General features: G+C 37.3%; 1 protein-coding gene across 3 annotated transcripts; it reads right to left on the bottom strand.

Moving 5' to 3' along the window:
* Positions 1 to 3,486: 3,486 nt before the first annotated feature.
* il21 (interleukin 21) lies at positions 3,487 to 11,694 on the bottom strand. 3 transcript variants are annotated; one of them, XM_026358613.1, is made up of 6 exons: positions 8,801 to 11,694; positions 8,578 to 8,690; positions 8,445 to 8,486; positions 6,633 to 6,755; positions 6,482 to 6,514; positions 3,487 to 6,365 (listed from the first exon to the last, which is right to left on the bottom strand). In XM_026358613.1, exons 2-6 carry the CDS (start codon positions 8,662 to 8,664, stop codon positions 6,171 to 6,173), a joined length of 480 nt encoding a protein of 159 aa, XP_026214398.1. In that variant the 5' UTR covers positions 8,665 to 8,690; positions 8,801 to 11,694; the 3' UTR covers positions 3,487 to 6,170. The 3 variants fall into 3 exon arrangements, with proteins under 3 accessions (XP_026214398.1, XP_026214399.1, XP_026214397.1); XM_026358614.1 differs by having other exon boundaries at positions 3,487 to 6,111; positions 6,285 to 6,365; positions 8,578 to 11,694; XM_026358612.1 differs by having other exon boundaries at positions 8,578 to 11,694.
* Positions 11,695 to 12,502: the final 808 nt, after the last annotated feature.

A 12,502-nucleotide genomic window follows, 5' to 3' on the forward strand; every position in this document is an offset into this window, starting at 1 on the left:
CATAAATAAAAAAATAATGTCATTTTTTTCTACTTTTTAATTGTATGCTAAACATGAATTTGCATCAATAAATACCCTTATTATTTATTTATTTATTTATGTTAAAACTAGTTGAATTTTCAAACAAAAGTTGGGTGTTTTCTCTAGACCTCATCAGACCAGCTGGGGCCCCACCACCACTCTTCCTCCAACGCTGATTTCTCCTCCACGTATCTCTTCATCTCAGCAGATAAAATCTCCTAAATCTCAGTCTTCCCAGTCACCATCTCTAAAGATTGTTAATAATAAGGGATTTCATCATCGGTGATGTTCAGTTAAAGTCTGCAAAAGACATTCGTTTTTCAACCTAGACCAAGACCTCATCGACAAAATAGATGAAGAAGATATATAAACATGCATATAACTGTCATCAGTCACCCAAAAAGACAAATGCCTCATCGTCGATCTCGCGGTGCTGTCTGTAGTAAACGACCAGTTTTCTGAAATTGCTGATAAGTTGGTTCATACTGCAAGTGTTGGAATCTTCTCTGGTTTTGAGTATAATGCTGTATTTATGATGTCTGCCTTTTTTAGTAGTAACAATTCATAGACCCCCAAAATCCTGTCAACCTTTTTGACGTCCAAAAACGCTAGGTTAATCGGTCATTCTAAATTGTCTATAGGTGTAATTGTAAGTGTTTATGTTGTCTGTCTATCTCTGTATGTCAGCCCTGTAATAGACCTGTCCAGGGGGTACACTTTGTCTCAACCAATGACAGCTAAGATTGGCTCTAGGAGGACAAGCGGTTTGGAAAATGAATGAATTGTTGGATGATCTTTGAACGTCTATTGTGATCCAGTTTCTATTAATCATAAAACTGATATAGTCAGACACTCTTGTTAGACAATCTTTCTAATACAGCTGGAGCAGCCAGGTGTTGGTGTTCTACTCATTGGTGGTGCAGTGGTAATTGGGGGAAAAACCATGACTTGCATTTTCCACCACAATGTTGCTCGACCTGGCCAGGTGTTTGTCAGGCAACCCGACAGGCTGGGCCCATTGTTTCCCATATACATGCATATAATGAAAACACGTCTCGCATGGTGACATTTATTTTTCTTTTTGCATGTAGGCACTTAGGCTAAAGTAAAGGGGGCACGATGGCCACTGTGAGTGAGTCATGCATACAGCTTTCTCTGTGAGTATCCTGTAGTTAACACCTGTTACATTGACAGGCCTATTTTACACAGATAAAACGAGCTAATGGGTTCTTCAGTGCAGTCTACCACACCACATTTCTTGTGCTTCTAACCTGTTTTAGTTTTAAGATAAGAAAATCATGACGTTCAAGCAACACTTAAACATGTGCACACTGTACAATATTAAAGTCTCTTAGTATTTAAATTAAAGCTGAGGGAGATGTATCTTTTTAGTACATAGCGCTGAAATATCAGTATTATATTTACAGTAATATGTGTTTTTTTGGTGATAATGATGGGGTATCACCAGATACTTTATATCTTCCTTGGTGATTCTCTCCCGGACAGAGCTTGTGGTATACTTGATTTTCAGTAAAAATGAATACACGCAATCAGTTGACTGACTTGACTTGCTATGGTGGTATGTTTTAGATTGTTGTTTTGTCTGATGCGTAGTTAATGAATAGCAGTCTGGTCTTTCTGTTATTGGGGGGTTTGTAACTTGTGAAGAATCCACTGAAGTTATGGTCATGAATTCTTCTTTCAATAATTAACAGGGAAAAATGTAGGCAGTCATAAATGGGGGTTTTTCTTCACCATGCACAATTTCCACTCATCCACCAGCCTTGTGCTTCACTGCCTGCTGGGTATTTGCGATTTTCTCGTTTATGTTTGCTCACCTGCTTTTTTCCCCACATGTACCCAACTGCTGATTTTGTCAAACCAACTACCTTTGATACTTTTCTGATAGGGGTTGATTTAGTCTCACTGTTGTTGAAATAGTCACCTCTAAACTCTTTATACTGACTACTGCACCCTGATTTTCCTTTCGCAGACTTGCATTTCTTTTGATTCTTTTTACATATATTACACATTTTATGCTAACCACTGAGGAAAAACCCTCAGCCACTACCACATAACAAATGGGATTCACAAAGAAGACACTTGTGGACCACAGATGCAGCTGTTTGACAGCTGCACATCTGTTTGGCTGTGAACTCATGCTATTTTGTTTACATTCAGTGCATGTGGTTTTAGATGAAAAGAGATGGTAATTCCAGCCTGGTGTGCAATATTTTGCACCCAACATTTTACTTGCATCTTACTCTTTTGTGTTTGTGTGTGTGAGAGAGTGAAAGATCAAAAGAAATCATGTTTTGTAATGAATCAGCCTGCACTATGTTTTGCTTGAATTATTCCAGATTAGTTATGTTAACTGTTTCATTTACAATTAAACTGCATCAGATTTTAAAACCTGGAGATGTTGAGAAATTTAGAAAAATGTAGAAAAAAAAAAGATAAGGCATAAACAAAAATGTTTTGTGTGGTCGTAAATATTTATGTAACTTTTGCTCTCCTTATAGCATATTACAGAGGCAGTAGTTTCAGTTGTATACTGTATGAGAAGCAGCTTCAGCTTTTTTTACATTAACGCGAAGGGCAGTCTGTGGGGCAGTATATGCTAATGCTAGAACCAAGTCGTGTTATGTGTAAGCTGTGCTGTAAAACTTTTAACATTTCAAATATGGATGAGGCTGCCCTTGTTAGCCACATGAAGGGTGAAAAACCCGAAACATCAGCAGCTACTGCTAACACAACACACAACTCAGTGAGTTAGTGAACGCTGGTGCCTAAAATACAATGAATCTACCAATATATAATATACCAATGAATCTAGTGCAGTTTTGACAATGAAGAAGCAGACAATTAAGGATGTTTTTAATAAAAAAAACTATGCCTTTAGTGCAGAGGTACTATAGGTGCCGAAAATAATTAATGCGCAACTTTCAGGTCATCCGATGTTCCTGGAACGCAAGATTGCAGTAAGATTTGCCTGCGGTGAGGGAAAGTGTGCATACGTATCAACATTTGATCTTGCTCTGTATTTGAAGGAGCTTGTTTTGACAGAAGAGTCCCAACAAGTGGCTAAACTACTGAAATGTAGTGCTATTTGATGAAAGTCTTAGTTACTTTTGTTCATGGAGATTTGTGAAAGGTTATGGAGAAGTCATGTAAAAGTAATATAAAGTCAAAGGTGAAAATGTGTACCAACCCTGTCGTGTGCTTTTCTTTTTAAAGACGTTTTCCAAAAGCAAAAAGGTATTTGGGCGGGGAAAGTTTTCCTTATATGATTCGATTAAATTCAATTCAATTTTATTTGTATAGCGCCAATTCACAGCAGAAGTCATCTCAAGGCACTTTAAAGTGTAAGATTTAAGACTTACAGAGTATAATTATACAAAAAATGAAAACCCTACAATACCATTTGAGCAAGCTTTAGGCAACAGTGGAGAGGAAAAACTCCCTTTAGAGAAAGAAACCTCCAGCAGAACCAGGCTCATGGTGGGCGGTCATCTGCCTCGACAGGTTGGGGTGTGTGGCTTTGAGGCCATGGCTTCATGGAAAGCTTATCATTAATAGAACATTAGTAGAAAAACAGCAGCAGCTTTGGCCCTGCATGTGTCTACTTACAAGGTGGTTGGGTCAAATACAAAGTTTAGGTCACACACGTTGTGTGATGCAAATCGCCCCAGTGAATTTCTCTTGGAATTGTTGCTCTTGCATTGACATACAAACTTCTTCCAACCAATGTGGCTCTTTATCAGGAAGCACGTAGCTTGCAAATATATTAAGGTACGACATTGTGTGAAAGAGGAAGGAAAATGTAAGATAACTGTAGCTTGATATTCTTTGTTATTTAACGTTTTCCTTTCTTCAGAGTTTTAGAAGTGATGTTTTTTCTTACCCAAGGCAAACCTCAATGCATTAAGGTTTGTTCAGTGGATCAAGTCATCAGATTTATTGGGTGGTGCAGGATTCTGTATTCACAGGTGTGAAATACATTTTGATAATAAACTTTGACGAATCTGTTTGTGTGCTGAAATCCCCTCCTCTGGGAAGTCCACAGCAGCGGACATCTGCTTAAAAACATGTTGCACCTGTCATTGTGAGAGTGGTTCGTGGTATTTGGATTATGTGATGCTGCTCATTTGTGACACAAATGACAAGTGTTGTTTGTGGTAGTAGAAGCTAACCACAGAACTTAATCATACACTGCCTTTTGTAAATCCACCTGGTTTAAGGACGTAAGACCAGAGTGAAGAAAATATTTAAAATTTTGAAATTGCTGTAACTTTGATTTGATTTCTAGTGAGAGAAACCTGGTTTTTATTTTATTTATTGAACAACCAAGACACTGTGGGAATATAAAGCACAGCAGAACAATATTGACGTCTTAAGAGAAAAAGTTGAATTAGCAAAGTTCGTCTAGTTCCAGCCTTGTTCACATACTGTATAATATACACAGCACTGCCTAAAAGATGACTCAAACTTGGTGACCCCTGGCGGTGGGTGAGGAAAGTCTATAGATTGTTAACATCTATGCATGCTTCAACATTTTTCTAAAGGAACTTTCCTCTGTTAGATTCTCAGAAACCAAATAAACCAACTCCTACTCTTCTTTCTAGTTACTGGGCGTATTCATGGTTTTCGTAGTGTTTCTGGATCCTAAAAAAATGTATTTTTGAAAAGTGCAATACATAATTGGGACTTGAAAAACCTGGCATGGACATTGAATTTATGTGTGTATTTATGAAATATTAGTTGTTGTTTTTTTTTTATCTCCACATAAGTAGGTTGGAGGACAATAATAGAGTTGTATACAGACATGCACACTTTTTTCAGTGAAGTACATCAGCATAGGTTTTGAGTGTGGTGTCTTGTTCTATCAGATATGATTTCGAAATCGGATTTTCCATCCTGTAGTGTAAAGCTTTCATCAAGATCCACATACAAGACAAGCAATACAAAGTTGTGTTTACCATACTGTACTGTAGCTTTAATTGTCGGCCACGTCTTGCATTATTATGGCCAAATGCTTATAAAGTTGATGCAGTTTCTGGGCTACCTTTTCTCATTTGTAGTATAACATGTGACAACATAAATCTTGGTACACTGCCAGTGTACATCTTAAACATTACATCATCATGTGTCGAGTATCAGCTGGGATTCCTACTGCCACCTAATGGTGAAAATGGAGAAATATATGTTAATGATGTTATGCATTTGCTTGGTTTAACTGTGAAATGCACGCGCTAAAAGAAAAGTCCATGTTACAGTAGTTCTTTTATGGTAGAAATCCTTATAAGGGATGTTAAAAACAGCTCTCGCTCCCACCACTTAGTTTGCTCCATGGAGAAAAAATGGTGAAAAGGTCAGTTTTAGGCTTTAAGACAGATGGGTACTGTATTAGTGCATCAGAAATATGTATTTTATGATGAGTGAGTGGCTGAAACCAAAAGCACGCGCTAAAAGAAAAGTCCATGTTACAGTCGTTTTTTTGGTAAAAATCCTTATAAGGGGCGTTAAAAATGGCTCTCGCTCCAACCACTTAGTTTGCTCACTGGAGAAAAAGTGGTGGTCATAAAATTTTTATTTTAAGATGAGTGAGTGGCTGAAACCGAAAGTTTAGTAACTTTTGCTGTTAATGTGAACTTAAAGTGATGGGAGATCCACTTCTGCTGGAAGCTTTTACAGTGTTATCTTAAAAAAATAAGCAACAAAAAATGACTGTATTGTTAATTATTTAATATTTTCAGAAGACACATATATTGAAATTAAAGAATTCCTGTACTAAGAGATGTCATACATAGTATACATGTGGTTATATACTTTTTATTCTTTGAGAACTATAAGATATAAATTAACTTTCACCTTAAGTGAAAAACAAAAAAATATGTGAACCATCGAGTCCACTGGGTGGCAGCAAAAATACATTCCATAGCTTAAGTGGTTGAATCACCACTAACTAAATAAATAAATAAGTTAAATATATAGAAGGTTACAACATTTAGATTTTTCACTTTAGTGTCTTCTCTACATTCAGTCCTTCATCGCCCCCTCTTCTCAGTTGATGTTCAGTTTGCTTATAGTCTGAAGAAGAAGAAACGAGTATAAATAAATCATTGTTGGATAGACTCACATCATCACAGTCATCTTATGTGGGAACTATACACATTCAGGCAGCTATTCCTAATGTAATGATGAAAAAAAATTATATAAATATATGTTTTGTCAAATGTGTCGAATAAGAAATGAACACTTACCCTTTGGATCAGAGTCTCCAGTCTGTTGAAAAACTCCCTGCCATTTACCTTAGGATGCAGGTCACAGGCTTGGCAGGTAGACTAAAGGGCAAAAAGATGCACAACGTTAATGAAAAGCTATTTACAACAGGCACGGTTAATACATGTTATTGTGATCAATTATGTAACATATGCTCATTTATAACATTTTCACTTACGTTGCTTTCTGAATTACTGTCCAGAGCTTTTACCTGAAAAAGATCATAGAAATGGGCTTTTAGAAAACGCTCGGCACTGGAAACTTGAGATTATACTTGAGATGCGGAGTAGAAATGTGTATAATACTAAACCAGCCAACAGTTTACTTACAGTGAGTTGGTTCCTAAGGCTTTTGAACAGCTTTTTTAGTTTCCTGTTGGCACTGGTCTCAGCATTGAAATGCAGCTCTAGGTTAGACCGAAAACACTGCAACGCTGAAGCATAGCAGCAGTCCTGTAAAAGAAAAAGTTTGTGAATAAAACTTTTTCAACATAAAAACCGAGAAGAGCACATAAGAGATTAACTAAAAAAGGGGGAGTTAGAATGTTTGAAACCATAGGTTTAGTTCTCTAAAAGTCTATAACATCATTCTACATATCGGTCTATTTAAGGAAAGTGATCCTCTCATTGGTGCCATGAAAACATTTCCAAGAAAGATGCTGTTTCTAGTTTCATGTCATGACTTTACTACAGTTCACTTTCCTATCACATACACTCACACACAACACTTTTACCTAAACTGAAACTTTAGCAAATACAGTTTCCACTATTTTAAAGATAAGTTTGTCTTCCCTAAAGTGTTTTGGACATTTTTTCTCTAAATTGTTTTTCCCCACAAATGTTAATGAATATGTTGATGATATGACATACTTTTTCCAAGTGAAACTGTTTGTTTCTGTTTAGATACTCACACTACGACGTGTGATGCACATGAACCCAACTAGCCTGGGTCAAATTGGGTCAAGGTTAGAGTATTAAAATTGAACAGGAGGAAAAATAGCAGCAGCCGACTCAACACCTTATGAAATTCCTCACGATAACGTTTGCATTTGACAGGTCACATTTTGATCTAGTTATTGTCATGATTTTCTTTCTGATTTTTAGGCTCCTTTTTATAAAGGTGACCTTATACCCACTCGCACTGCTTATCATTATCTGTTAAAGTCAGCCGTAATCTGCCTGTTTTTGAACAAAAGATTGAGTCAGATGTATTCTAGCATGCTAATAAACTTGTCGAGCTTGTGCGGTAGGGTGAGGAAGTGTCATGGTTTTGTCTGCTCTGCATGATTACTCATCACATTTCACCATAGTGTAACGGAAGCTGTGAGAGAATAAACTAAGCTGAGTTGGGTTATGAGAACACCTTAAGCCTGACAAGAAATAAGCAGATCTGACTTTAGAAGTGATCCAGTGGATCTTAATAAACATTTCTTTGAAGTTGGTGCACATAATGCATGATGCACTATGGATGTTATGGAGACTTATTCTGGCCAGCTGCATTGCTTAACTTTGCAAAATGTAGCATTAGCTTTCCACAGAAGTAGAAATGGATGTGAACTCATGCTATTTTGTTTGAGCATGCACTACTCCTACTGGTGTAGTGCATGGTCTGTCTAAATATGAGTGTGGAAGTGGACATAAGTTTAAAACATATTTAAAATAAAATACTTTTGCCAATTTGTTATTATTTAAACCAGATGTTACATTTGCTTTGTCAAATACAAAATTAATTTGTTTTAAACTGGTGTATGCACATCTTTAGATTAATCTGTAAATTAACTGTGAGAAATGGTTTTAGGCTTTAATCTATTCATGTCTAACTGTTTCTCTGACTGTACAGTAAACAGAAAGTTTTCAGACAGATATAGTTTTTCTCATGTGTAAGAATAAAAAAGATAATATACTTCAAAATTCTGTAAACCTCAAAGGTGTAAGCAGTTCATTTAAAACCTTGAATGCTACGTACACAACACAAGTTTTGTGATTTCTCATATCATTTGATGTACTCCTACAGTAGCCGGCACATGAGAATTAGCAAGTACAGTAAGTGGGAGAACAATGATGACTAAGCAACCACAAATATAAAGTGGGACAGTGACCATACTGTCAACATTATTTTAAATATAAGTTAACTTTGCTTACCTCAATATCCTGTGGTGGAGTGTTGATCATCTTCTCAGTGTTCTGCATGACACAAACCAAGAACATTGCCTTTAGTAACAATAACTGCTGCGTTACATGGTCAAAGTTGGGAAATAAATGTAGTCGAACATACCTGCAGGATGTCTTTCACATCATTCAGTTCCCTCAGAACTTCACCTAATTTTCTCAGCTGCGTTGATTTAGCAGACACGGTTGTCATCGCGTTGACCAAAGACGAGCAGCAGACTGCAAAAAGGCAAAGAGCAACCAGCTTCATATTCTCAGTGTCAGCAGCAGGCAACAGAAAGTCACTTTTCAAAAGATTTACTGGAAATGCAAACAGTTGTGTTGCTTACCTTTTTATACTTATCCTAGGGGACACAGGAAAACCACTGATACTGTTGGAAAGCTGCAAAAACTGATGTGTGAGTAATGAATTTTCCTTCCACTGGCAGTCACCACGACGTGATTCGAGAGTGGCGTCAAGCCGCGCGTGCGTGGGGCCTATACGATAGTGTGAACGTAAACTTGTATGAGTGCACCCGACAGGAAACGGCAGGAAGACGGCACTTCCCATTTTCACTTTGAATCAGTGGAGCTATACCGTGTCATAGGTAGTCTTCGTAGGTGTGGTATTGACAACCTGTATGCATTCACCGCATTATGGCCACCTACACAAACTTTTTGCAACAACAGGAAACATTTTTAAAATATTAATGTTGGGCCAAGCCAAAAGGAGAAGTGAGGAGATGCTATGCTCTTGGTGTGGGAGGAAGTCCAGTATTACTGTACATCTGTGGCCATTGTAGGCTTTCAATTCTCGCCATATTGAGGAATATTTCTTACGAGCATTTCGGTGGACCTTAAATCTGCATGTCCGTTCATGAGCCAAATATGGCCTTTCTTCATGAAAAAGGTCCCGTCAAGTTTCAACTGTGTGGGAAATGCCCACTGATGGTCACATGCGTTCATGACAAATGGTGATGTATCAGTACCAGACTAATTTCACATGAAACTTATTCACAATAAAAGTCGATGAACCCCTTTAGTCTTGTGACACATGAAAGTTGCTAAGTATGTTTTGGGAAAATCAATCAGTAATGCTGTGCAGGAGGATGATTTATAGTTCCAAATAATAAAAAAGAGCAATAATCTGGGAGATTATGCAATTGTAAAAATATTGCTGTATCAAAGAGTTAAATAGGAATCAAATTTTTTTTGTTTGTTTTGCATTAAAGTAATTCTTGTTAAATATTTAAATAGTTGAATTACTTCTTATGTGTTGTAAAGAAATCCACATTACAAAGAAATAATACCAAAATTCCATGTGTTAGGTTATTAATGTCAAACGTAAAATGACAAATTGTGAATACTTTACATTGATTAATGCTTCATCTGTCCAGGTTGTGTATTGTGATTTGACAAGGTGAAACTCAACCAGTGCGTGTTGCGCACAAACCCGACACATCGAGAAAAAACAGCAGTCACATTTTTAACTCCCATTCTTACGCCTATACAATTATCTGTAGGTACTACTACAATTTTACAAAATCCTTTTCCTTTCATATCTTTTTACAAAACAGCCCACCCTGTAGCCACTGATAGCTGAACATTTGCTTATGGTTTGCAGGTTGCATGGGTTATGTCCCATGTTGCTACCATGTTTTTGGCTTAAACTGAAGGCAACATGCAAGTTTGTATGCAAATATGCAGAACTTCTCCAGTTATGGTCCTCTCCAGCATGCATCACCATTACACGTTTGGGAAATTTAGGATGCATCATATGTTAGTCAGTGCATCCATGTACCTGATTAGCTCAGTGTCTCTGTCCCGTCAGCGTTCACACATATGTTCCCTCCACACATAATCTCTACATCTAGCTTCTGCAACCAGAGGAGAGGAAGTGAGAGTGACACTGAAAGAGAAAACCCCTCTCGTCTGTTCTCTCTGTCAGCGTAAGGGAAAGGGTGGGTGGGGGCTTCGACTGGTCTGAGAGGTGCATCACCCTCAGACTCCTGTCTTATCAGGAGTCCCTTCTGTGATGCGCGCACACAAGGGAAAATGCGTCCACAGGTAGATTTATAGATTCAGAAGAATTTTCCTTGTCTGGCTGCCATCAAGGAACCCCTCCTAACCTACCTGTGGTCTGTGTGTATGTGTGCACATGTCAAAATCTTACTAAGCAGCTTTCTCAAAATGAGCACAATGTCTCAAAATGAAAATTCACAAAATGAGAAACATTACCTTCACCACCACAAAAACATAAAGTAGACGCACAAAGGACGAGACAACAGCACAGTGGAAGTTAAAGTGCTGCTGTAATCATTTTGCTTTTAGCATGAATTGTATTTCTATATCCTATGTACTTACATGGAAATTTCATTAACTATGAATTAGAGGAGTCTAAAACTGACAAGAACTAGTTGGTTGGACGCTGAGATAAACGGACATGATCCATCTCCAGCACCAGCAGGACACGTTTGTCTTTTTGGGTGTTCGTTTAATCATGAAGGTCTTAAGTATTCATAAGTGACCACTTGCTTTTGGTGGGGGAATACCAGTAGAACATCTGAACCAGATACCGTGAAGTGACGCAGTCCAAACATCACTCATCAATGTTATATAAAATACATTTTAATATATTTAGAAAATGTTGACGTAATGAAAGAGGGGAAAAAGAAGTTTTTCTGCTGTCACAACCAAACTCTAATGCACCCTGTCCTTCACTTAGCCTCATACACAAAAAAAGTTCTTTCGCGGTGGAGAAATGCAGTCGTCACAAATGTCTCATCTACATTTGAAAGTTCTTTCTTTTTCCACTAAATTTTGCTAACCGATGCTGTAGCGAGACATATATTTTGGCGATGACTAAAGCTTTCGGTCAGAGTTGAAGACACCACACTGTGAGAGTTGCTGTTTGTGGTCAGCCAGAGTGTTAAACGCAGTGAAACAAGTGTGACTTGAAGTGAGGCTGCATTTGGGATTAAAACTGACGGAGAACAGGTTGAAGAGTCGCACTGGTGGTTGCAACACAGTGAACAAGCCTTCTGTGCAAACAGTCGTATTGTTTTAAAATGTGCATTTATCCCACTTACAGATCTGAGCATACAGTATTTAATTTTTGAGTGTGAGTTGGAAAGTTGCAAAAGCCGTGACGACGACTTAAAATCAGGTTTATATGACGTTTATGTAAATTTACATTTACATTTACAAGTTTGTGCAACGCCTCATAGATTTCTCTTTTCTCAGATTCAGAAAAATGTTGAAAAACTATTAAAAACTATTTTGACTGTTAGTTTTAATTTTCTAAATAAAAAATAAAATGTTGAATAACATTTGTGTTTTTTAATGAAGAATAAGAAATACATAGTAAAAAAACATTTGACCGACTTCTCTGCAGAACTGTTAAGAAATGATTTTCATCCTATTTCTGATACGATTTCAATAAAAGCTAAGTATTGACTTGAGTAACACTTGAATTTTCTTACATTTATTACATCTTCAGGCGATGTTGGTAGGACCGGTTCTGTAAAACTGTAATATTTCAGATGTTTATCCCTCCGTCAGGAGAATTGAACGTTGTTGGTGCTATATTATTAGTGTTGCTTGGTTTTCCACTGCACTGTATTTCACTATTACGTGCAGATGTCTCAGTCACTTGTTGCTCATCAATATCATAATTTTGTTTGTTTTGTTTTGACTTGACTAGTCATAATGCAATGATGTCATTTTTGTTTTGTTTATTCTCTGCACGATGTCGCTGCACTGCCAAATAAAGTCATTTTAAAAAACAAGTGGACTGTTGCTGTGTATTTTGTCTAATTTTAAGTCTAAGTCTCTAAGTCTAAAGACTACTAACAGTTAAGTTAAAGTTAGGTACAGAGGTAGAAACGTATGTCATACAGTAACTTTGTGTAATGAAAACTATAACACAATCACACAAATGTATTTACTCCATCTTATTTTCTTTCTACTCCCACTTGCAGTAGTATAATTTCCGACACTGCGGTCTTCCCTTAGTGAACACTGTGCATTTCCGGGTTACGGGGCGAGTGGGC

This window comes from Anabas testudineus, chromosome 10, assembly GCF_900324465.2.
Source record: "Anabas testudineus chromosome 10, fAnaTes1.2, whole genome shotgun sequence".
Lineage (NCBI taxonomy): Eukaryota > Metazoa > Chordata > Actinopteri > Anabantiformes > Anabantidae > Anabas > Anabas testudineus.

Excerpts from the sequence above, each read along its gene's own strand:
- il21 (XM_026358612.1), bottom strand. The coding sequence starts at position 8,721 with ATGAAGCTGGTTGCTCTTTGCCTTTTTGCAGTCTGCTGCTCGTCTTTG. Across the intron at positions 6,756-8,444 it reads CTCCACCACAGGATATTGAG|GACTGCTGCTATGCTTCAGC; the intron begins GTAAGCAAAGTT and ends TTTCTTTTACAG. Across the intron at positions 6,515-6,632 it reads GCCTTAGGAACCAACTCACT|GTAAAAGCTCTGGACAGTAA; the intron begins GTAAGTAAACTG and ends GATCTTTTTCAG.